General features: G+C 46.3%; 1 protein-coding gene across 1 annotated transcript; it reads left to right on the top strand.

Moving 5' to 3' along the window:
• The first annotated feature begins 1,987 nt into the window (after positions 1–1,987).
• Positions 1,988–25,810, top strand: LOC149328512 (glucoside xylosyltransferase 2-like). Its single transcript, XM_089559006.1, has 6 exons — positions 1,988–2,289; positions 4,755–4,902; positions 15,101–15,232; positions 16,851–17,043; positions 19,476–19,789; positions 25,631–25,810. Exons 1-6 carry the CDS (start codon positions 1,988–1,990, stop codon positions 25,808–25,810), a joined length of 1,269 nt encoding a protein of 422 aa, XP_089415132.1.
• Positions 25,811–26,794: the final 984 nt, after the last annotated feature.

Genomic DNA, 26,794 nt, shown 5'->3' with positions numbered 1-26,794 from the left:
GGGAAGGCGATCAGTGCACACCTTAATCCTGCTTTAAGCTACATGGGGATAGTGACAGATGTGCGCTACATGCTTTGGCATTGACAACGTTGTGCCAGAAATGCTGGTGGTGGTGGTGGTCAAAACATTTATTAAGAAGGGAAAGGTGGTATGTTTGGATCAGCCCGTAAGGGACTGATCCTTACAAGTACTAGGTGGAGGTCCCTAGGATGAGACCCCAGTGGCGGTGGCCGCCGCCCGGGCGCGCCCGACTAAGGCTCGTTGTGCCTGTAAGTCGTGGCAGCCGAGCAGGGTCGCCTCCCAGTCCTCCCGGGTTGGGTTGGGGATGGGGGGAATAGCGGGGTTGGAGGGGCAGGCCCACACCATGTGATAGGTGTCAGAAGACACTGCACTACAGTGTGGGTGGTGAAAAACTTTATTATTTAAAGAGAGTTTGACGGTCAAAAAAGCCCGCTGCATGGTCGGTATCCTTAGTCCGGGACACCGCACGACGAGGCCCCGTCTGGCGCCCGCTTTACTAGAGCCCTTTGAGACTCCAGTGCGGATCATTTGGGGAGGGCAGTCTCCCATGCCTCTCGGGTGGGGATGGGGGAAGGGGGAAGGTGAGGATTCTGAGTGTAAAAGATACCACAAATCCCTCCACAGTGCGGGCAGCGCCCATCTGTGCTCGGATCGAAGTGTTTTGCTATGGCAGGACAGAGAAGAGTTCATGTCTGCAGGCGCCGCAGAGTTCGCTCCTCCGCCTTACTCAGCCCCTTGGCAGGTACTGGGTAGATACGGTGGCTGTCGCAATAATGAATTAGGATTTCGCGGAACCGCAGAAGCGGTTTATGAGCTTCTGAGCCAGGAGAGCTAGGATGAGGAGAAGGGTTCAAAATGTGTTAGTGCTGCCGGGCACAGCAATGTATTGGTGAGAAGACGGAGAAGGAGCCGCTCATCCGCCTTCTTCAGACCTTTACATGAGCTAGGGTAAAGGCGATGACTATTTTGATACTAGGTTGTAATATCTTTGAATGTATACACCGGAATACAATCGGGTTCCTGATCGGGTGGGGAGGAGAAAACAACCTCGCCTTCCAGGGTAGCAGGGTGAGTCGGGACTTTAATGTAGATATAAAGACAAGCGGCAATTTCTTATGCGGGAAGACATCCCGTTCCTCTCGCTCGTAACGGCTCCCACAGCTGTGGCAACCTCACGGAATACCTGCGCAGACCTCGTCTTTAAGAACAAGGCATTGGTGCAGCAAGTCGAGCTATATCTATCTATTTCTCCGTCCACAAAGCTTCCTTCACAAGAATCAAGAACTGTTAGTAAAGTGTTTTTCGAAGAAGAAATATGTGTGAAAAATAAAAAGTTGTCTGTAATTGTGCATACATGTCTTGCTCGAATTCTTTGCCTAAGTCTATCAAAGAGCTGAAACAACTGATGAGCTGCGCTCAAATTTCGCATTAGGAAGTAATCGTCGGCAATTTCTTTTCTTCCGCTCCCACCTTCCTCCTGTCCCTACGGCGCGGTTTAGGGGTCCACCGTGATATGTGAAACAGATACTGCGGATTTCCTTTCCTCAAAAAAAATTACCATTTTTACCGCCGAGTTGCTTAAAGCACTATGGAGGTGTCCACTGTTCCAAACAACACCTACTGACCTGCACAAATGGCCCTGTTCGAGCGCGCATGTTCTAGTTCATGCCTTTTGCCGCTGGGATAGAAACATTACGGGCGGCGTGGCGCTAATACATACCTGTTCAGAAAATGGCCTCCCCCATCATTTTATTGCAAACAAGGCAGTTTTGCCATTTGTCCACGCAATGATTATCATCCATTCATCTGTTGTAGGCACGGTGGTGCCGATGAAAAGGAAGCGGACAAAAAGGAGGTCGTTTTCTATACTTTTCTAGAGCGAAAAAAAATCGTCTTGCTGAAGTGCCAGCATGCTTTGGACACTAAGTATATGACGCACTATTTTCCAGTGTCAAGCCAACTCGAAATGAGTTCCGTGAGAACCCGGGGCCTTCTCAAGTTGGTCCTATGCCTGTGCGTGCTGTGCATCATGGTTGGACTGGCGACTGTGAGGAAGCGGCTTGTGCCTTCTTACCCCTTCTTTTCTGGTATTGGAATTAATGCCAGTACGCAGAGCCTCGTTTCTGAAAACGTGGACCCTGGTGCTAAAATCTTTGCTTTTTTAAAGCAAGTGGAGACGAACATCATCAGCCATGTTAAGGTTAATGCCACTACAGCTCAAGTGGCTACGAAGCTTAGCGCTTCGTCAAGCAAGAGACCAGTTGACAAGTAAGTGACAGCCTAAGCTGCCCACCGAAAGGCAGCTTCTAGATGAAAAGCAGGATAAATTTTCTCAGTATTCTAGTCAGTATTTCATTAATAAAGGTAAGCCATTACGATGAAAAATCTACAGCGTCTTCTGCTCACTCTAGTCGACACTTCTCTTTCACATCAATTGCATCCAATAACTAATGTCGAGCAGTGCTTTTTGCAAGCGCGTAGATATACCCCGGCGAATTCTGGGCATTAATCAAAAACTAAGCCTGGTTTTTATCGTCCCCGAAAAATTTACGGCTTTAATACCGTAAGGAAAACATCTTCCTTCCTGTTTTATGGTCAATCCAGGTAGCGGTTGTTCTTTTCTGGCTTTTTTTTATGCGAAGCATATTACTAGAGCTACACTACAGCCCGTCGAGCGCGGCGGTGAAGCTACCATTGACCTTTAGCGTGACCACGTGACAGCACGTGACAACATGACGTCACAGCAGAGGAGAGATGGGCTGCCGGCTCGCGCGGTCGGCCGCGGCGGTGGAGGCTCCACATCAGAGGCGCGGCGGCTGACCACGTGACAACATGACGTCACAGCAGAGGAGAGATGGGCTGCCGGCTCGCGCGGTCGGCTGCGGCGGTGGAGGCTCTACACCAGAGGCGCTGCAGCTGACTACGTGACGCTACAGCAGCGGTATAAAGCTGAGCTTTCCTCGCTCTCCATGCACTTACGAGGCGGCCAGGTGTTGGGATGCCGCCTAGAAGCAGGGCTGATTTGAACGAGAAGCGAAAGCTTCAGCGTGCCACAGAGACCGATGAAGAGCGGTATGAACGTCAACCAAGGAAAGCCATGTATTACCAAGCCTAGCCATCAATATGCTTCGCATCTGACTAGGCTTAACCTTAGCTAAGCCTCAGCCATTTTTTTCCGTGTAGGCTCTCGTTTCTCCTCAGGCGAGGCAAGCCCGTCTCCCCTGCGTACCCACGATGATACAGAAATGTGGGCTAGTAAACACCCACTGTTAGAGAGCTCCACAGAGAGACACAGTGGGAAAAGAGAGAAATATAAAAAAATGGTAAATGAGGACCAACTATGAGTGCTTACTGTAAGGGAGTCGAGCTTAAGGACGAGATTAGGGAATCTTAGGCGTGGCTTGATTCTGAATCACGTGATAAAGTGTGATTTTCAGAAACCTATTGAATGCAGGTTGTGATTGAGCTGATTTATCTGTTATCGGTAGTGAGTTGCAGCCTCTTATGGGTCAAAAACACTTTTTTTAAATATTAGTGCTCCTTCGCATTATCATATTTTTTCTTTTTCTTTCAGGGGACAGGGAGTTGTTACTATTATCGAGAAAAGATATAGAGAAACAAAGAAATTTAGTGTTGCCATAATGAGCTAGGCTAAGTATAAGCCTTAGCTTGAGATTAATGAGATGTTCATTGTAAGAGCATCGATGTAAGAGTAATGAGACGAAGCAAAGGCTGTCTGTTTCCAAGCATATCAAATTCGAGGCAATGGTTCTGAATAAACGAAATGCATAACAAATAGCTCCAATAAGAATTACCCCAAGATGATACAGAATAGTTAGGTTGACTTTAAAAAAAATCGTATTACAGGGACAGGAGAAACGACTCGAACAGTCTCGAACAATTGATGGCTATCCCCCCACGGGCCGCGTCGGTGAGTGGTGGGAGAGGGGGCAGCTACACACAAAATCCTAGTCGCTCTCCAGGGAATCCTTCTCCCCCGTTTTACGACGTTTATGACGCGCGCCGGTGACAGCTGTCTACGCGGCGCTGTTTTTTTTGTTTCTTGCTAAGGAAGGGAGGAGGTTGCGCTTTTACTCTCTCCTGGTTACAACGGACAACGGCGACGCCGCAAAACGCAGAAACGGACGCCTAAGAGCTGCGCTCTAAAAAACGTCATTCTGATGCTGTGCGCATCTGCCTTCGCAACTTTGTTTTATTGTAGATGACAATAAAACACCCTGCGCACTTCGTAAGCCTCCAAATGACGCTATTCTAAACGAAAACTTCCAGAAAACAAGAAACTGGAATTTATCGACGTTATTCAAGTGGCACTTCGAACACATGAACGGTCCTAGATCCTAGGGGACGGACCTGATGAGCGGATGGACAGCAACCATAGTAACGTTTTTTGAGATGATGAAATTGGAAAATGGTTCTGTTAAAAGCATTCTTGCATGAAAAAAAGGACGGGAGATCGTGCTCGTCGACCTCTAGACATTGACTTCTCTTTTTACAAGAAATTACAAATGAAAGCCTTTACAATTACAATGACGGTTTTTAGTCATTTCTTGTTTTTATTTTATTCTCCTTCGCTTGTAGTCTATCGATATATTATTGCATTTTTTTTATTTTCGTATTTCAGTGTGCCGAGCCTCCATGCAGAGGCGCTGTAATTCGCTCATTAGCGTCTTCCCAACACTAATCTCTACGTACCCTTTTACCCTCCTTTGCAGCAACAGAATGACGTTGGTATTTGTCATCTGCGAGGATAACTTTGATATCGGCATGACCGCTGTCAAATCTGCGGTCGCTTTCTCCTCGTCGCCGATGCGCATAGTAATATTTGCAGACAAGGGTAATATTCGCAAGGTTAGGAAAGTGGTGAGTATGAACACAACTATCTTATGTCTCGGTAAACGATCAAGCAATTCTCTCAAATGCCTTACAACGAAATAAGAGGCTATACATGTTAAATACATGTAATTTTTTTAAAGGACATCATACCTCAAGGTTGTTTTAAAATATTCTACTGATGCGTATCTTCGCAATATTGTAGTAGTTAACAGCCCGGGCTTGAGATATTATCAAATGCACACAGAAACACTTCCCATGAACAATATACACTAGATATTTTCATCCAGGCACGCAGGCTCCGGACGCGCTCTTACTCTCTACAAGGCGCCATCTGTCGGCGTTCCCGGCCGAGTTAACTGTGCGGTTTGGTTTGCCTTGGTTTATGGGGTTTAACGTCCCAAAGCGCCTAAGGCTATGAGGGACGCCGTAGTGGAGGGCTCCGGAAATTTCGACCACCTGGTGTTCTTTAACGTGCACTGACATCGCACAGTACACGGGCCTCTGGAATTTCTCCTCTAAAGAAATTCAACCGCCGCGGCCGGGATCGAGCTGGGTGTCGCGTGGGCGTCGAGCTTAGAAGGCGTGCATTGTCGGCACAGTCTTTGCTACAGTCTTCGGTGCGCTCTAACATCGAACGCGTGATGTGCATCACCACTCACATTTGCCCTCTACCACACCGTACTGCGGTTATCTCACGCGTATTTCTACTTCTTGACATCAGATGGTAGTAGACCAGGCAGGGACGGATTGAAAACTGGTACTCAAAAACATATTTCTGCACTGCTGTATGGCTTCCTACCGTCTTCACTCGAGCTGCCAAAAATGATGACAGTTATTTGGGTCAGCCTGTAGATTTGTTGATTTCAAGCGATAGTGTAGTGATGAGCAAGGGGAACCGGATTGTAGAACTTTAAACTCAGGATTGTCTGAGCGAAATGCGTGTTTTCGATCGTCAATCGTTCGTCATGGGCAATCAAACGCTGCTATTGTTGAAATTAGATATATCTCGTGTAAAGGAATTTAAAACTACAGCTACAAAATGAAGTGGTTATTTTCTTATGTCAGTGTAACCGGCGTGGTAAAAGGCTGACCGCAGTACTTTTCTGTTGTTGGTATCTGCTTGAGTCACAACAACGTAAACAACATTTTATTACATTCGATGACACTTCTCCAAACGGCTGCGCAACGATGTCACACGCGCCGAGATCTTCCCAAAATAATAAACGCGACTTCGCGCCTCAGAATTCGCAAAAGCTGGTTTCTCTGTAAAATTTATCCAAGCTGTCATACATTACGCAAAACTACGTCTTTATGCGCGGTAGAATAAAGCACGACAGTACTTGTTTTCTCTTACCCTATTGATTCAGCTCAGCTCACAATGATAATTTGCTGGCGTTACTTTCGCACCACCACACAGGCGGCAATACAACCATATTAACGGCGGTTGCTTCACAGCCCGCAGGAAGGATTAAGAGTACATTGCAAGTGGGACTCACTGCCACCCAAACACCTAATGCTAAAAGTTTATAAAAAACATTTTCTCGCCAACTGAGCACCAAGACGACAGCGATAGTGCGAGCACTTGCTAACAGCCGGCAAATTTAACTGGAATATCACGCTATGATTAGAGGATCAAATTGTCTATGATAACACAAAAATTTTCTGCAACTGAACCGCGCTCTGAAAGTACGCTCGGGAGCGCTTTTTGCACTGGAAGGGCAGCTAATCGCGGCTATTGTGGTGGCCCGGCCGCGGAGCCACGAAAGCCATGCAGTCCCTAAAGAAACGCCGATGTGGCGGTGCAGCAGTCGGCAGAAAATAGCCGCGCTCGAGAGCTGCTGTGAAATCTTGTTCGTATTGAGGAAATTTCTAAATCGCAGTTCTTTTTAAAACGGTCATGATATTGTGAGGTAATTGCAGAAGAACGCCGGGTTCAATAACCAGCGCAAAGCATGAATACCGGGGCAAGATGCCCTCTGCGCAATAGCTCGAACACAATCTAATTCAAGCTCTGCTCCACCAAAAAGATTTCGATGGGCATTACTGCCCATTCTAAAAAAAAAAAAAAATTGTAGCGACGCCGGCCGCATCCCAGGGAAGTTGAGGAGCAGTCACAAAGAAGGCATAATAAGCAGAGTCAGCACTAGGACGTGCAAGAATTAAGAAAATACTGAACTCTACCACGTATGGTATCGTCTGTCACACAAGACGGCTAACATAGTAACAGGGCTAGCAGCACCTTGAGAGTGCGGCAGCGTCTAAGAGAATTTTCCAGCTATCATTCCTCGCACGCCAGAAAGGTTTGTAAGGCCCAAGCAAGCGGCAAAGAAACTTGTGAAACAAACTTTAGAAAAAAGGCGGCCCACACACAGGCTTGGTTTCCCGGTTTATAATCTTCTTTGAGGTGAAGCACATAGCGCTGCGCATCAGTGCCGTCTGCTTACAGAATGGAAGGTGTGCCAGATGATGTTTTTTTGACCATTGGTAAATTGCAGGGTGGATGTGATTTGTGAGGTGGTCATAACTTGGGCAGGGAAGGACAGCATCCGGCGCTCTAAATTTCATTTTCGTGTACCATGCGAAACAGCCTGAAGGGCGTATGTCCTTACAAACGTTGTTTATTCGAATGTAATATACCGTAGGAGCAGACCCAAAGTATGCACATCGGCATACATTGACAGCGTCACCTAAGTGATCCTGTTCAATTGTTTGATCAGTTAGTTGCTCTGCGTATGGTGGGCCGTGGCTTTGCGATGGCTCTTGCTACATATCCGGAAAATATACCCAGTTATAAGTAATCTGTAAACACTGCTCCTTGCTATGGCGATCAATGGGGTGCCATGCCCAAGAGTGATGTTTCACAGGAACAGTTTTGCGATTGTGGAGCCTGGCCCATGAAAGCTTCCGCAGTTTTCAATTTGTGAGGTATCGAAGATACTCAAATTTTGGCCCCAAGCAGCATAAGGACAGTGATGAGTGGGTCTCTTTCAATGTGTATAAAGGGAGGGCTATAACACATAAGGCGGTTGAGAAATCACTAGTACAAATCATGGTATCTTTATTGGCTGTGAGAATGGCAGGAGGTCTAGTCCAGTTAAACATTTAGTGTTCTCTCGCGAGCACTCCTGAAGCGTTCAAGTCTACAGACGCACACTGATCGCGTCACACGAAGTTTGTCGGCGTGGTGACCATTCTTAATAGCTGTAAACAAACTGTCTTTTGGTCAACCTAGCTCTTAGTGTTCGAAGTACTTTGAACATGTGTAAGGAATGGGCGTGTTGACAGTTGCCATAATATACACAGCGTGAAGAACAGGAAAGAACGAAGCGGACAGTTTGTACCTTTTACTCTTTTCATCCCTTTTGGTTTGGTTTATTGGGGCTGAACTTCCCGAAGCAACTCAGGCTATGAGGGCCGCCGTAGTGAAGGGCTCCGGAAATTTCGAGCACGTGGGGTTCTTTAACGTGCACTAACATCGTACAGTACACGGGCCTCTAGAATTTCATCTTCATCGAAATTCGGCCACCGCGGCCGGGATCGAGCATGCGTCTTTCGGGTCAGCAGACGAGCGCCACATCCGCTGAGCTACCGCGGCGGGGCTTTTTATCCCTTTTCATCTGCTAATCCGCACTCTGCACATTTTACTTCTTGTTTTTGTGTTCATGGTGAGTGGGTTTATATATTGCAATAATTTTGGTGACAGCAATTAACAGGGTAAGCTTGGCAGTACAGAGCTAGACCAGATAGCACGGCAGCACGTCCTTCAGAAACGGAGCCGGCGACCTTCAAGTCTTTCTGTTCGAGCCCCTCAAGCGTCACCATCATCTTTGCGCCTGAGCACCTCCTGGCATTCCTCTTTCTTATATGACGCGCGCCCGCAAGCGCACATAAGCACACAAGAAAAAGTTCAAAGGAAGCTGGGTGGTCACCGAGCAAAATAGGGCTTCATGCGCAAAACAACGGATGACATCCGGGTAGGGTAGTCCACGCCGTCTCAGCTCTGAGGGTACCTCGTCCGCGTATGTTTCGTATTTGCCGTCGCTGACGCCCCGCGAGAATTTGTAAGGACGGGAATGGAGACATATGAGCTTTTCGGACAAGCCTCTTCATCGAAGAGGAGTAGACACCCAAACCTGGTCGCTGGGATTGTAGAATACTTGTCTGTGCCTAAGGTTGTATCGGTGCGCATATTAATATTGTCGCTATGCAATGAGGAGGCGTGCTAGTTGCCAAGCCTGCTCGGCGTCTTGAGCAACTGCTCAGCGTCAGCCGAAAGTTGTGATCGACCGAGAAAGACAGCATTGTGTCTAACATCGTCCGAACCTTCATGAAGTGGAGGAGGCGAAGTGGTGTGAAGCTTGTCGTGCCTGGGCTGCTACATTCTTGGCAAATGACATTAACGGCAAAATCATCTCACAGGTGTTGCGTTCGACATCGACATACAACGCCAGCAAGTACGCCGTGGTTTTGTGAAGCCTCTCTGTCAGGCCGTTCGCCTGCGGGTAGCAAGCAGTAGTTTTGCGATGGGTCGTACCACTGAAGTGAAAACTTCGGCCATCACCTGCGAAATAAAGGCTGTTACGCTGTCGATAACGACTACGGTCGGGACGCTGTGCTGAACTACGATTTGGTTCGTGGCGAAAGCACCAATCTCAGAGTGTGTAACACGAGGTAAAGCCTTGCTATCAGGGTATCGGGTTAGGTAGCCAGTGGTAAATGTTGTTGTACCGGTTGCCTCTAGAGCACAAAGGGAAAGGGCCGAGATGGTTCATACCGACCAGATCGAAAGGGGCACGGGCGGGTGCAATAGAATGGAAGAGAGTCCCTGAGGCGTGGAGGCCGGAGCCTCACGGCACGCAACCGCTGCAAGTGAATCGTGGTCCAGCTTCACGCCGGCGGCGCTGCCTCCATGGGTCAGAAACTTGATCTTCTTAGCCGAAGTGGCTTTTCTGTAAATCAGAGTCTGATTAGCTGAGCGAAGAGCTACGGGGACTATCCGCACTCCACTCCCATGTCCGTGACCCGACGGTTAGCAATAGTTACAGCCCTATATCTATCGACACGTCAGTTCGCCGTGGAAGTAGCAGCCTACGAGGCTTACCACGAGAGATTTCACCTTCGGGCACGTCCGCGAAGGAACTTGGTGTCACCTACATGCCTGTCGTAACCTCATCTCCTTTCACGCTACAAACCCCCGCATTCCCAAGTCCTTCCACGTCGACATTTTTGAAGATGTGAAAGACTGGTTGCCTCGCTGCGAGATAGTTGCAGTGTTAAGCAATTAGATGGCACCGCCCAGCTCACGAACGTCTACTCTAGCTTTGACGGCGGCGCTCGGACGTGTTTCAAAAACAGCGAAGACCAGCTCGGTTCCTGTAGTGAGTTCTGGCGTCGTCTCCTGAAACCTGTGACAGCTCGGATTGTCGCGAACGTGGACAACACGCTCTGGTATCTCGCGCTGAGCTTCCAAATGAGAATGAGGCAGCGTATGTAAAAGACATGACGCGCATTTTTACACGCGCGGACCCCACAATGTCCGAAGTCAAAAACCGGCTCCTCATCATGCGTGGTGCCAAAAGAAAGGAGCTTATTGAAAGCCTGGCTCGAAGCCCTTACAAAAACTACACCGAGTTTTTCACGTAGTCTTACAACATTGAGCAGCTCCTTCAGCAAAGTCTGCCTACGATCGCACCATGGAGGCTATCTCCGTTGAAAGTAAGTTTCCCTCCCATGGCACCAACACTGTTGTGTTAGGGTATTTCATCGGTTCAACTGTGCGCCACGCACACGAGGAGCTGTACGCTGTACCTGCCCCGACTTCCAGCTCCATTGAGAGCGTTACCCGAGCAGAGGTGCAGCAAGCGCTTCGGCTGCCTTGGCTCACTGATCAACATCGCCCTTACCCTTCTCCTGTCTGCCTTGAACGTCGTCATCTCATGCACCCCGAAGCCCTGCAGTCAATTGCTTCCTCGTCGGCGCCCTTCGATCTCGCTGCTGTTGAGGTGGAACGGCCGCCTGCACCCGTGCTGCAGCACGTAGGAGATCCCCGACACTCTGCGCGGAAAACTGACGTGTGGCGCACACCGGACCGACGCCCATTATGCTTTCGCTCCGGCAAAGTGAATCACTTTGTAGGCGCTTTCACCATCGCCGTCTGGGCCTAGAAGACTTTCCTGTCGGTTCTCCTCGACTCCGCTATGGGGACAACCCTAGGCCGTCGCGGATTTCTTTGAAGGTGGCTCCCTTTCTTCTCATCCGTCGCAGGCTAGGTCCTCATCGCTCAGGGGTCGGCCTTCACTATCTATCCCGAGTTTATGCCGGCCAGCGCAGGGCCAGTCTCTCAGCCCTCGGTTGGAAAACTGACGCCAGCGACCTCGGGGGGTGGACTCACTGGACATCGCTGTGCCGGAGACCTCCCATCGACGCGTACACAGCATGACGCCGCATCTTATGATGAGAAGGTCCGCGGTCATCGATTACTCTGACACATCAACGCCATTACATCGCACACACAACGTCGAAGAATTACCGGTAGAACGGCCTGCAGAGAATTACACTTGTGATCGATGACCGCCCATGGAGCCCAACATTCACGGAGTACCTTCAGTGGACATACCTTTGATAATTATGGGTCTCCACGTTGAAGCGTTATTGGATACTGGTTATACTTATTAAACTATAAATATCCAGCTCACCGTCGCTCACGAACCATAGGCTGGCACACATTTCAGCACAGCAGGTGATTATATGATTACCTCTCGCAATGTGCACCGCCCAAGTTGAAATGAAGGAGTCGACGTTTGCGGTCATATCTCTTGTTTCGAGTGATGTACTTGAAAGCTTACCTTAGGAGTCAATTTTCTACGCAAAAATTGGCGATTGCTGGCATCCTAAATTGCAACGTAACGTTTTCAACTTAGAATGCTGCCGCCCTCCACAATGCTACACGAAAAATCCAGTTGCTTCGTCTTCCTACGTACACTGTCACCCTTCATCCTCGAACAAGCGACTTTATTATTGTCGTTTGTGGTGCACTTCAGAACGGTGATGGGACGCCGATTCCAACATTTTAACCTTTTATTACGGCTGACTCAAGTCATAATAAATGATTTTTTAGCGCAACGACACAACACAAGACAGACGACAACACGGGCGCAACTAGCAACACGGGCGCAACACTGGACAACACGGGCGCAACTAGCTCAGCAGTTAACCCTCTTAAAGTACGACTCAAGTCGTGTGCGTGGTCTGCATTCCGATCCAAATTAGCAATGACCAGTCACAGGTACTTGTTATGAGATTTATACACGAGCATCGGCATCTTTGTCTCTGCACTTCAATAGCACTTGCCGAATACTTCTCCGATGCTTCATCTCTTTTTTACTCCGAAACAGTGCAGCATCCAACGAACCTCTACAGTCTCGATGTTAGCTCTCCCCTGTCAGCGAGACAACGGGAACAGCGTTGTTCACTGCTGCTCGAATTCAAAAAGAGCTTCTTGTCCTCGTCCAAACTGCATCGAACTATCATAACTAAACCCCAAATCATGACGTTTGATGACGTACACCCAATTCATCAACACCCTTAAAACGTCTCATCGACGGAGCGCGAAGCCATTAAAGGTGCACTGAAGAGGAATCTGAACTTGTCTTTTTGCAGCGGGAACTCGATCTACACGTTCCGAGTTTCCCTAGAAACTTCGATTTATTGCCCTGTGTGGCCGATTTTCGTAATTAAATCGAATTAACGTCCGGTTCCCGCCTTTTTTTTCTCCCGCGTACGGTGGGCGGAGTCGACCAACGCGTGGAGCGCCTTTCACCCAGTCTCGTGGCGGCTTGCCGCTCTGCCATCGGCGGAGTAATACGTAGTATTCCGTAGTAGCAAATTGTCCGCGCGTATTTTTATTTCTGCGGGCTTATTTTGCGGCTATATTGTCTGCTAATGAAACTATTTATTCATGGAAACCAAAAAGAAAATAAGCGAAAGCAAAGCCTCCACGGAGCAGGCTGAAAGGCACTTCACGCGTTGGTCCACTCCGCCCACCGTACGCGGAGAATTCCAAAAATAAAGGCGGGAGCCGGACGGTAATTCGATTTATATAGGGAAATCGGCCACAGAGGGCAATAACTCGCAGATTCTAAGAATGCTAGGAACGTGTAGATCGAGTTCCCGCGGCAAAAAGACAAGTTCAGAATCCTCTTCAGTGCACCTTTAAGTCATCAATTAAGGAGATGCTCGGAGATGGCATTAACCAGCTTTCCAACAGCCAATGCTCATTGCAGGTTGCTCTCATTAAAAACAAAGACGGCATGTTATGGTTTTGGGTGGATTACTGGAAGCCGAACTCTGTCACCAAGAAGGGCATTTACCAGTTGCCACGTTTACCAGTAGCCATCGCCTTCGGTGCGCGCGGTATTTTTCGTCCATCGGCCTATAAGGAGGCTACTAGCAGATTGAGGTCAATGAACGGGACCACTAGAGGATGCCACTTGTCACTCCCCAGTCCTTTATGAATTTGAAGTTTGACTTTCACTCAGCGCTGTTTCATTGCGCTTCGGTCACGTGCCGTTTTTACATTTCTTTTTCAAAGCGGGGCCTTAACCATGAATGGAATGAATTGTTGCGATACATCGAAGCTTGCTGACACGATTTGTCAGCTGGTCTTATATGCTGCTCACATCCTACCGCACATGGCGCCTTTGAGCCGCACGCAATGATTTCCCTACACTCCCCGAACTTTCTCGCCTTGTCTTCCTGATTTAGGCAGCCCCTTAATTTGGGACTAACGCGTGTCCCATCTGCTTCTCTTTCTCTGTCCGCTGGTTTACTCGCGCTAGTTAACATGTCTGAGCCAGCGCCCCTCAATTCGTAACGAATTTCTTTTCTTGTAGGCGACTGGGAATTTTTTTCAACTTTCTGTTTAGTGTTAAAGTCATAATTAAACGTTGCGCGGCACATCAACGGCACAAATAAAAATAAAAATGATCGCCTCTGCTTCTCCACCTTAAACACTCAATCCCCCCCTTCACGGCCGCCGCGGGAAATAGCTGAATGGTCATGCAGACTCGCCTATATATATCTTATATATGCTTTGCCACTCTAACCGAGTGAGCGAACGTGCAAGCAATCCTGAAGGATTCCATTTGCAGGATCAAGTGGGAGTAGGAGGCTTCCATTTTCACGCAGGCTGGCATGCGGCCGTGGCCGGAGCTAGAACGGGATTGTCGGCCCCAAAAAACTCTAGCACTCCCAGTAGCGCTGGCACTGAATTGCATGCCATGTAGAAAATGAGTTTGTTAGTCCAAAAGAATGACCTTCAGTGACAAATGTGTAGTGCCGTAAGTTCGGTGAACTGCTGCTCGAAGTTACATTCGCACAGAAGGCCTAGTACAGTACCTACTTAGCCGGATGGCGGAAAACTCGCATTTTATAAACAATTCAGGACACCGCGGCACAAAAGCAATGAACGTTTCGGCTTCTTCCACACCCGTTTAAGCTGGCTATAAGGTTCTTTTTTTCATATATACCATAAAATACTAGGTGTGTTTGCGAACTGCACTGCGCTAGAGCTGACGGAAACAGGAGATCAAATAGCTGCCGCCTCTCACCTTTAGCGTTTCACTGCCAACTAGTTAATATCTGCTTGAGCGGTATTGTCTAGAGACAGTCAACACAAACGTAACGTTGTGAGCCAAAACTCAAGTAAGAGAAAAGCCAAACGCAACCACCGCGTGAAGCAGACGATCCGCACCCGAGCGCCCGGCGGAGAACACCAGCGCCAGATTTGTTGTCATAAAGCGGAGGCACGTGCAACTACGCTTTATCTCAAGCCGGTCAGCACGCCAACTCTTCTAGCAACCATAAATGTATTCTGCCCTCAGGCACCTCCGTTCACTAGTCCAAAGAGAGGGGGAGGGGGCTACGTCCGCGAGAGGAGAAATATCCTACGAGTGCGGATGGTGGAGTGGAATCGAAGGCACAGTGGTCGTTTAAAAACCAGCACCTCTTAGGGATCGCTGAGCTGATCCATTGGTACCCGATTCTTTGGGAGCTAGGATAGGAAGCAAAACTATGTTAATCAGCTTTGGGCACTGTTACCGCTTCTGGAGCTATTTCTTTTAATGAGTCGCCAGAATTGCTTACTATTGTTTCCCCTGTGTTCACTGCCTTTTTCTTCTATGTGCGCCTTTGTAACACATTCTGACTCTTCTTTACATGACGCAAGCCCTCATCGTGGCCGCCCACTGTTCTTGAAAGGGTGCACGTCGATGTGCTACGAACGGCTTTCCCAACGGGGGACGAGGCCAGATGGCGTAATATGTTTCGACCGTGCACTACGCAGAGGCTTTTCGTGCCGGTAAGTGGTCTTCATTACTAGCCTGCATTTAGAATGGAGTACTATTTGTTTCATAATGTTGATGGTTTTTTTAAAAAATTCCACGTGCACCAGGGAACAATAAATTCACTACTTAGGTTAGGCTGTGCACGTAGGTTAGCCTCTGCTTTCATCTGTTGAGAACACAGCAAGATGCCTTTTAAAATGCATTATAATGTTTGCAACGCATTCAAGAACATTCCAAAGGCCACTCATTGTGAACAGCAGGAATATAGCAGCAGGCTATTCTAAATACAGTTCCAGCAATCTTGGGCAAAATATTTTAATACAATCGCTGTGATGCCACCGTTAATCTGGGCAATGCTGTTTTTTTATTTTAGTTAGTAGTAGCGCGTCAACATGTTTTTAAAACCATGAAGCATCCTTAACAAGTTCGGGCCCATTCGTAGAAGAGATCCGCAACTGCTTCGGTGATACTATTCTAAGCAGAGAATGCGCTGAGGACGCCTTGCTCCAGAGAGCGGAAGTGCATGTTGAGATTTGCGCGACATACACTGAGGAGGTAGTGAAGCTGTCTAAAGTGATGAGTCCACAGATGTCCGAAGAAACCAGAGTCCACCATTTCCTAAAAGGCATCACAGAGGACATATTCAGTTTATTTCTTTGTAGAGGACTTGGGTTCTGCCACGGGCGTCGTGAAGCATTGGCGCTCATTTGAAGCTCTTAAGTGACGTCACATGACTCTGGTGTTCAGCCGAGTGCCTAAGTCATCACGGTTGCTAGCATGCATTTCCACGACCTTGTGAAAGCTGTGATCCTCAGTGAAGCCATTCTCCCAATCGTCCGCGACGAACTCTCGCGACATAAAGATCTCGGGCGCCGCAGTGAAGTTTCGTATGAGAGTTATCTTCTCAGAATAATTTTTGAACTATTTTTTGAAGTTCAGGAGTACAGGCTCATACAAACCATAGGCCATGCCTGAGAGATTTCACATCAACAACTGAGAAAGGTATCAGTTTTTTCCTGTCTTGAAGGATACTTATTGCGTTCACCCACGCCTTCCTAGAAGTTCCTTCGAACAAACAAAGCCTTTCGTGTGTTCTCTTCAGTGAAGCAATAAGTCAGGACGGCAACATTCTCTCGGGACCTTTGGTGGTAGTACCAATCAGGCGTCCTAAGATTTCTGCGTGCTGTTAGGCTGGCTCTTATGCAATCACTGAACTAAATCTTTTAAAAAAACGACCGTCGGTACCGAGGTTCTGGTCAAGCAATGTCCATCCGCGCAACTTGTTTTTTGTGCCTGTAATTAGGCCTGTTGATCGGCTGAGTGTTGACTTGAATTCACGCTGTGTAATTCAGGCTCGATGTTGATTTTTATCTAACGTGCACAAACACCATCCTTGCTAAAACAGCATACTACGATGCTTAGCCCCGATTATGGAACGTCACACCACATGACGATAAGTGTTCGTCGACCTTGCTTCTTGTTGGGGCGTGTTTATAAGCTATAATATTTTCGCACCCTGAATGTTTAAAAGAATCCTTGCACTCACCCTAACTCGGAGTGAAGCAAGAATGTTGTCCTTGCTTATGTTTCAGTCATAGGCTATAAAAGTTTCATCTAATGCTGGTTCTCCAGTCACTCCTTCCAGACACTGATGCTGTCATATACGCGGACACTGACACGATGTTTATGCATCCGGTTGAAGATTTGTGGCGCCTTTTTTATGCTATGAATGAATGGAAGATGGCAGCTATTGCACCGGAAACCGAGGATCCTGCTTTTAATGTATACGTGCCTAAAACACCATTTCCATTTGCCGAACCGCTTGGTAAGTTGCCCTAAAGCGATGTATGGGTCTCTAAAAAATGCTAGCTCCCTCTTTTATGTCGTCTTCGAAACGTGGTTTAAACGTCTAGCTCCTAAAGTGGTTCCAGTATATACGTAAAAAATTGTCATGTCTTTTACTACTGGCTAACGCGAGATGAAGAGAAAACCTGTACCGGTTATTTATGCTTTATAATATGTTGTATTAGAGAATATAAGAGCGACCTCAAATCGGTTTATTTTTAAGGCGCCCTTTTAAGTTTTCCACATATAGCAATTACTCGTCTAAGACTCTGCAATCCACCGCTCTTGAAGCGCAGTGGCGACAACCATCCTACCCTTGGGCACCAAGTTTCGCAGCAGATGCCGCAGATGGACCATGCTACCTCCTCCTTCGTTCTTGCGACACCCTTGAGCATCCTTCCACAGCAACCGCATTCCGGACGGTTTCTGTCGTATGCATTCCTAAGTTCTCACTACAACCTCCTCCTAATGCCCTACCCTCCTTCCACATCAACCAATCTTTTGCTGCTGGGGTCAGTACCCTCCCGTTGACCCCCACATCAACCAAGTACCGGTTGCACGTTCTCACGCTCTTCGCCATACCCTCCTCTTTCAGTGGTTATCACACTCCACTTGGAGATATTCCTGCTTCCTCCCCAAAACTCCTTCGCCAACGGTGAGCACCTTCCGGTCTGTTACGGCTGTAACCCATCTCTCTTTACGCCTTCCTACTTTCTTGCCACAAAGCCTCCGCCCATAGTACGACTCCTTATCCTTCCAGACCAGCTAGCCTGCGAGAAGTTCCAGTGGCAATTGCTGACCGGTTGCGCCTTCTTACGCTCTCCGTCCTCCCATTAGGATGCCTCCGCTCTTCCGATACCCTTCTCCTTCAGCGTTAACGAACCACCGGATGGTTCCTGTGGCAGCCACCCACCGAATACGGAATTCTCCGCTCACCTTTCCCATCCTCCTTGCACGGTAATCCCCAACCTAACGGTTTCCATGGCAACACAACCACCGGTTACGCCGACGACGACACGCTACGACAGACATCTACGGCGCAAAACTCTGGAACTGGCGCTAACAGCTGTTTCTGTAAAAAGAAGCCGATGAATTGGCTTTCGCGGATAACATAAAAAAGTTTACTTTTAATGCGGAAGCATTAAAGCTCCCATTATGTTGAGAATCTGTCGTCGACATAGTCGCTGTGGGTGGAAAATAGGGTAGAATGGGGTGGCCCAGGCGGGTGCCCCGGAGAAGCAACCATGCTCGGCTAGCTAGATCACGTGACCGTGTGGCGTCATCAAAATCTACCCCCCCCCCCCCCCCCCCCCCCGGATTTTGAGCGCAATAACTGCCTTCAAAGGTAGCAGTTAAATTAATTGTTGATTGCGAGAGCTAACTGGGAGAAAGCAATTTCCGTAGCCCAAGACTCACAGGTTGTAGCACCTACCATCACAGGGCAGTGGTGCAGCCATTGTGCAAGCAGTGGTGTGAGGACTCACAGGGGCATAATAATCCAACGTATGGAATGACATATGCCTCATATGTGTGCATTCACTCTTTACCGATATCGCGTCATATCCTTAAGGTGGTGCTTAAGTACACCGTCTAATTTTTTATATATAGAAATTTGTTTACATTGCACTAGTCATTAGCGTCATTCAGTGGATTTTGCAGAAGTTTAATAGCATAATAAATCTCTCCCATGCGTTCAGAAAGCACTAAATGATGCTTTTTAGATATAACAATCCTCATCATCAATGAAGCAGATAATACAGCAGCTCTTCGAGCGCGCTTCTTCCTATCTAGGACAATGCAACTAATTTCTACAGCATCTCCGGAACCAAATGAGGCAGTCGGCAACTGCCGCCGTAAATACGCGAACTCCTAGCCGTAGTGTCTACACATACGTGCATAATAGGCACATTCTGCCGGTCAGCTTGAAGTCTGGAAATATCTACGCTCCATTATCATTTCTGCAATCCAATCTCTTAAATAAGAAAGGAAGGATGAAAGAACGACAGCATGCAGAACTGTGCCAGTGACTACGCCTACAATAACTTAGTAGTGCGGCTAATTCACAGTCGATAGCTGTGGTTAAAAAAAAAATGTGAGCACTTTTTGCAAAACGCTGCATGCCACGACTACCAAATCCAGATAGGCAACCTTCGGCAAAATAGCCATTTGTCTGACAGAATCAGAGTGGGAAGAAAGAGAAATTAAAAATGGCTGGCGGTTGAAGCAGCAGGGAACAGGGCGACATTTGGATTCTTATAAGGATTTGATGAGCACTTGCAATCTGCGGAGGTTTAAATGAAGATCAGTATCAGAGTCATCCACATCTTAGTGCGCTTATCCCGTGCCGTTGATGACTGAGCCTTTTATCTTACCTGCCTTGATCCCTGCATGTTTCCCTTGCATTTTGCGCAGGTGTGAACGCTGGTTTCATGCTGATGAACCTGACGCGCATGCGCGCATTTGAATTCGAACGCCACATGCTGCAGATTCAACGAGAGTTCGGGTCTCGATTGGCGCGGGGCGACCAGGACATGCTGAACGTTTTCTTTGCGCGCAATGCAGAGCGGCTATTCACCCTAACGTGCAGTTCAAACTTCCGCTACGAGCACTGCCGCAAGAATCCTCCCTGCTTTAACAGGCCTGTAGCCGTGATCCATGGCTCAGCTTTGATATTCAAGGAGGAAAAGGACGCCTCATTTACGGCACTTCAGGCCTACATGAATAAGGTGAGCGACCCGAAGCAAAACCAACCACTAGGCTAGTGACTTCCTAGCTATGGATATTTTTCAACAGCTCTTTGTCGACATCTTCTCGCCTGACATGGACAATCAAAGTGAACCAAAAAGCAGTTCATGGATATTGCTTTCTTTCTACTGTTCTTGCCGCACTTTATTCACTTTTGCATTACAAGACCTTTTATTTTCGTAGCACATTGCCATCCTTTAATTTAATATTAGATATGTGGCTTCATTAGTCTCACGTACGCTCGTAGAAACGTGTGGATTGGCCACGAAGAACATAGACCACGCTCTGGTGACTTCTAAATCTCGAAATGTCTTTTCTACGAAACAAGGGAGATGTGTAGATATCGAAAACGATCTCTAGCAATGGGCATGCTTCTTTCAGAAATTTCCTGGGGAGCGTGTCGCAGATCCCAACTTTCACAGCAGAACAAAAGATGTGACCATAAACTTTTTCCATTGATAGGCTTCGTTTACCTCTTTAGGACCCGCCTGTCGTCACCGGTAGAGGCCTACCGGTTCCAAAAGTTCTAAAAGATGTAGGTGTTCTCTTAAGGATCTAAACAAAACCTGCTAACTATGTAAGCTTTTCTGTTAAAGTGAAGTGGGCGAGAACACGAGCTTGTAAGAAGCGCAGTTGCCACAGCCATAACGCTCAACGGAGAAAAAAAAAATACACTAGCATTTATTTCTTCCAAGCTCTGGAGACTACTCGTAATGCTGTAAATAATCTTTGAAACGGATTGATGCTTTACGTACCTTTAAGTCTTTAGGAGTTGTTATCATGATCTGTGCTAGAAAACCCATGTGATGGAGATCTGCTCTACACCGTGTTAAAAAACGTTGCGATATGACGAAAAAGTGGGGTATGCACCAAACAATCCGAAACAATTTGCGTACAGAACATTTATGCGACCAGTTTTAAAGCAAGTCTCGTCTCTTTAGGGCCCTTTGCCAAGTGTACTTACGAGACAAACGCAAAAAAAAAAAAAAAATTCAGAGCATTGCAGTGTATTTCGTTTGTTTGCGTAATCGGATAACCTATACTGTTTCGTACATGCTGAAAATATTTTGGTGATTTGATTGTGATTGTGATTTGGAACTGATAGAAACCCACCGAGAAAAACAGCGTCTGAAATTGTTTTCTCAAAGAACATTGAATCGAAAGAAATTCAGTAAGAAGCATATGTTCACCCTCCTTTAAAACTCAACACCCGCATGAACCACACTGCACCATTAGAGCCTTATAAAACGCGCCTAGATAGTTTTCAATGTATTGCTGCCTTGGTTGTTTTAATTTGTGGAATGGCTTCCGGACAGGAATGCGGTAGTACATGTCAAAGAGTGAATATTTTTAGGAAGTAAGCTATTGGCAAATTAAGAGTACGAAATGATCAATAGTTTATTATTTCTCGTACTCCCTTCGGTGCTTTCACACATTCTATGCTATTCATTGCCGTTTCTGCGTTTCTACATTGACCACACTTTGTAATGGTGTATTTTCCTGCCTAAAATCCCTTTTATTTTTAACTTGTCTTCTATAATCACCAAAAGTGACAACTACAGTATTCCTAAATAAATTTAAGTAACACAAATAAATTTACGGTAACATTCAATAAACGAAGCGAGGACTGCCAGTCGCAGTATGTTCACTGCTTATTCAGATGGCATAGGTGCAGCGAGATCACATTCATATCTCCGTCATTTAGTTAATGCAGGCATGAAAAACTAGAAGCACAATTCTCTGGTGATTAGGATATCACAACTGGTAATCGTCGGGCTCATCCCAAGCCACCTTCAGGTACTCACTGCCTGCTTCTCGCAGCGCTGTTCTTCGAAGAAGCTGCACAGTGGAGGGCGGAAATGTGTTCCCTGTGCTCGATGGGCCAACTGTGTGCTAAGATGATGCCCGGAAACGCAGAGAAACGACGTATCAGAAAGCATTCACGCTATGCTCATAAACGCTCTAAGACAGCAAGGCGGAGCACAACGGATGTCATGCACGTTGCGTGCGTGCACCATTCCCGCAATCATAACGTGTCCTTCCTCCTGCCGCGCCTAAGACACCCATCGGTCGAGCGAAAGAAGTTTCCGCGCTAACGTAAAAGGAGCTGAAAAGGGTAGACTGTCATGATGGGCCTAATTGCTCGGTAAAGCACGAACCCCCTACACCGTTGACAACGCATAAGCATACAGAGTCTAGAAACACAAGGGGGTCTTATCAGGATAACCTTGTTGATGAAGACAACTCGGCGGAGGCTATGCTGAGCTATTCTCAACTGGACCAGGATTGCAGCAAGCCACAAACGTAGCTGGGCGCACAACCAGCCAGTATTGAACTCTTAATCCTGAATGTTTTTGTTGTTTTCACAGCTCACTGCATAGACAGTAGATTAATCTTAGCAATCTTCGTTACCCTTGAAATATCTGTCCCATAGCTTGCAACAGATACTTGAAGGGTCATCAGTCGCTGATTGCATTTTTTTTTACTTTCCAAAAGCGTTTGATAAGATTTGCCATTACTTGCTTCTTCATAAATTACGTCACCTAAATACTAACAATAACTTCTTCAAATGGACTAAATGCTTTCTGATTAATCGTTCTCAATTTGTCGCTGCTAATGATTACAACTCATCTTTTGTTAATGTACTTTCTGGTGTTCCACAAGGTTCCGTTCGCGGATCATTACTGTTTCTAATTTATATCAGTGATCTTCCTTCTCATGTGTCCTCTAACATACATTTATTCGCCGACGACTGTGTGATTTTTAGCGAGATTAAAAGCGACAATGATATTCATATCCTACAGCGCGACCTTACGGCTTTAGTTAATTGGTGCAATCTGTGGCTAATCGAACTAAACTTTAACAAATGCAAGGTCTTGCGTATATCCCGTTCTGCTAATCCATCTCCCGTATTCTATTTGAATGACATTCCACTTTAAAGCGTCCATTCTTATAAATACCTAGGCATACACATTGCATCTAACCTATCTCAGAGGCTTCACATAGATTGCATAATCAATTACGCTAACAAAACTTTAGGTTATCTGCGACGTAATTTTTCTCACGCATCTTCTTTGAAATCAGTTCTTTGTAGAACATTAATACGGCCGAAGCTAGAATACTCAACAACAGTCTGGGATCCTAGCCATGACTACTTTTTTACTTCGCTTGAACATGTTCAGAATAACTCAGCTCGTTTCATTCTTTCGAACAATAGCCGAGGAGCTAGCATTGGCTTCACCACGAAAAATTTGTCGGCTAACCCTATTTCACAAGTTATATTATCGCTCCAGCCTACACAATAATTTCTTTCATAGACGCTATTACTTATCACGCCGCATTGATCATCCCCACAAAGTTGCCATCCCCTTGTGCAAAACAGTTTCTTTCTTACGCTCGTTTCTTCCCCTACTTCTAATCAATGGGACGATCTTCCTCATCAAATTTTATCTGTTAGTGACATAAATAACTTTCACAAAGCTTTGGCTGGTGATGTATAAGCTCTGTTCATTTTGTTCTGCACTAATATATGTATTGTCTTAGCTAGCATTGTATACGAAGGATTAATCTTTTATGCACCCATTTCTTTTTGCTCCATTGTTCGGTCTGTATTTCTGCCCACTACCCTATGCAATACCTGCAAAGCGCTGAGGGTAAAATCAGGTAAAATAAATAAATAAATATGTAAGGAATGCAAAGATGCAATTATAATATACTTTCATGTTTAGTGATGCTAACACCCGGCTATTGATGACCGTAAAATAACTTACAATGCTGAGTGAGGTGGATTCTTTAAATGAAAAATGTAGCTTGCAAATATCACGTAGAAAAGGCAGGAACAGGATGACCGCTACGTCTGCAACTGAATGAAATGAAAATGAATTTCTTCGAGGGGAAAAAAATGTGCATACGCGAGCGTGAAAATATTGCAGAAACAACCATGAAAACCAAACCTAAAGGAAAGCAAGATTTATGCTGGGACTACCCTATTGCTATCCCTTAAGAATAAAAGCTAGCTTTAGCCAACGGACTGATAGTCTGAAGAAGGCCGGTTTTCCCGAAGTACTTGTAGCGTTTAGAAAAATGAACAAAGTAATTCCAGCTTAACCCTCCAAACGAATTTGCAGAGACACAGAACACGCACTTTAAGTACTCTTATGAACACAACCTTTAGTAGAACTTTACGGAATTTGAGTAGATGTTCTATTTCCTGCCCCCCTCTCAAGATATCCAGGCTTCGTGCTCTAGCTGATCACAGCTGGGATATTAAACCAGTACACAGAGAAAAAAAGGAAGACGTACGTTTCCTGCGCTACCGGCATTGTGTATCGGGTTCCCCTCGGCTGTGGCACAGGGTACATAGGGAAGACTGCCGAATGCCTGAACGTAAGGCTGGGATAGCATGCCTCGTCAATTTATCTGAATACTTGCGAACCGTTACGCTCACACTGCAAGTGTGTTTCCTGCGCTACCGGCATTGTGTATCGGGTTCCCCTCGGCTGTGGCACAGAGTACATAGGGAAGACTGCCGAATGCCTGAACGTAAGGCAGGGATAGCATGCCTCGTCAATTTATCTGAATACTTGCGAACCGTTACGCTCACACTGCAAGTGTTGTAAGGGCTGTTCTCTTTAGAAATCACCCACAGGTTTTAGGTTGTCCTAAAGATCAGATGATCACAAAAGCTTAGAAGCCGATGAAATCTTGAAGTTCCGGAGTGCAACGTGTTTTAGCCCACCTTCTTCTTTTTGTTTGGGTAACGAACGAAACTTTTCGAAAAATACTAGTTTTCACCCAATAATCTTCTTGCACACTCAATCATTTCATTATCCAATGAGGCCACCTATAGAACTTGCTTTCATGGTTGTTTCTGCCATTTTTCCAGATTTGCGCATAGGTTTACTTTGCTCATATTAGGAAGGCAATCTAATTTTATGAGTTGCAAGTGTGGCGTTGAGCCTGCCCTCTGCTTTTCCGCATGAAGTTTTCAAGCTAGTCTCTCTTCCGAGAACCTAGAATGCTTGCCAGATGGTTTACATTCCATTGTGCTACCTTTATCTCATGCCATTTGGATCTATTATTTTTGCTAGCAACATATTCACTGGCCTATTCCAATACTTCACTGTCAATTTTAATTTCCTAGTTCCTTATAAGTATGTTGATCCTTAGTATTCCTCGTTATCATTACCTCTACCTTGTTTAAATGTTCGAATCATGTATGATGAGCTGCAATTTACCAAAATTACACAACTGGGCAGTACAGTCTGTCCTGTCTTGTACTGCTGTGGAACTCTGTTATCTAAATGCAATTAAACAGTGTTTCTTAATCTGTGAAAGTTAATTATATTAGCCGCTATTGGCTACAAACTGCTCGATGACTTCAATTTTCGCTAATTACATGTGCACACTTCTGGAACCAGTCTGTTCTTACTTCTGATTGAAGACTTAAACAGTTATGATTATGTTTTCGATTACCTAAGCAAATACCATATGGTAAGAGGGAGACTTCTGTATCTTCCCTGGCCTTAAGTATCTTCTTTCTCACATATTAGTAAGAAGAAGCAACGGACAGCATTCTGTGCCTTTCAGAGTAATTAATGATTTGTTGCTCACAGCTACGCTTGCAAAAGTTGGAACATCTCTTTTTAGAAGGAAGCACGAGATGGCGCTGCGTGTGAAAAAAATCAACATATTTGTCCTTTCTTCTACACACGAACGTTACATTCGAGGGAAAAAGCGTGGTTATAGCACGAAAAGTACGCGTATTTTCCACGTAAGAGTGCTTGTATTCAACAGCCCGTTTTTTTCTTCATGTGTTTCAGTACACACTGGGTGAAAGCCTCGTGGACGAGTTCATCCTTCCTCTCAGCAACCGTCTTCGCAGCCTTAACACGACATGTTCACGGGAGCTAGTGAAGCAGCTTCCTTATTGGAAGGCGGGCGCCTTTCGCGTAGACAGTGCTTCCAGAAAAGCCAGGCTGCAAGAAATGTCACAGAAATAAAAATATTCGATGGCTAATATACATTCCCTTGCCATTGTGCAGTGCTTTGCTTTACACATACAAGCAAGCATTGCTGTTAGGTGAGCGCCAGAAATATCATTCCGTGGGTCCTTCCCGCGTGATACGCGCGGGAAACGAGTAAATATACTAGCTTCTGCGCTCAAACCTGCATCTCTTTGTCCATCCTGCTAGACAACCAGATGCGTTAAAAAGCGCGCTGGCGCAAGCCAATACCCACTACAGTCGTAAGTAGACAGTGCAATCTGGCTGGAAGGCTTATGATAGGCCTTCTTATTTAAACTTACTATGCTAAGACTGTCCTTGAGCCCCTATTATCCAAATGGCCTTTCTCTGCCCTAAGGCCCCTCTCAAGTGTGAAATAGACACCGCCATTAAAGGTACGGGTGCTCACAACGCAGCCCAAGAATCTCCTGGCATGCATATGTGCGGTCGCGGCGGCGAAGGTGAACTGGATAAGTGTCGCCCTGCGCTCAAGCTGTGTGTGGCCATGCAAGACCCTAGGACATTGCCGGGGTTGCGCTAACACTTAGTCGAAAATGAAAGCGGCACTTTGCCTAAATGAACATTGACACCTGATAAACTAAAAGAAAAAAAAAATCTGTTACTGAACTCTGCTTTATTGTGTTGTTAACAGTTGTGTTCTGTTGTACTTTACAAGTCGTCTTTTCGACGGCACAGATTTGTGCGCGACCAATGAAAGAAAATTTCTTCGATATACTCACAAAGGGATTGCATGCACAGCGGCAATGGAAATTGATAACGCCGTATATAAAAGCTTTTTCTGGGCTGCTTTCATAGAAAATATGCTTACATCATGTAAGTACAGTTAAACTCATGCCACTTTCAGCGTATAAGGAGCTTTCATAAAAGAGGTAAAAAAAATTACCTGGGGCACGTTTTACGGGGCCGCTAGAATAAAAATGACTTGGGAGATTGGGAGACTTGGGAGAAAGAGGGAACTTC

This window comes from Amblyomma mixtum, chromosome 9, assembly GCF_055824585.1.
Source record: "Amblyomma mixtum isolate Tamu chromosome 9, ASM5582458v1, whole genome shotgun sequence".
Taxonomy (NCBI): domain Eukaryota; kingdom Metazoa; phylum Arthropoda; class Arachnida; order Ixodida; family Ixodidae; genus Amblyomma; species Amblyomma mixtum.
This window is presented reverse-complemented; position numbering and strand designations above follow the sequence as displayed.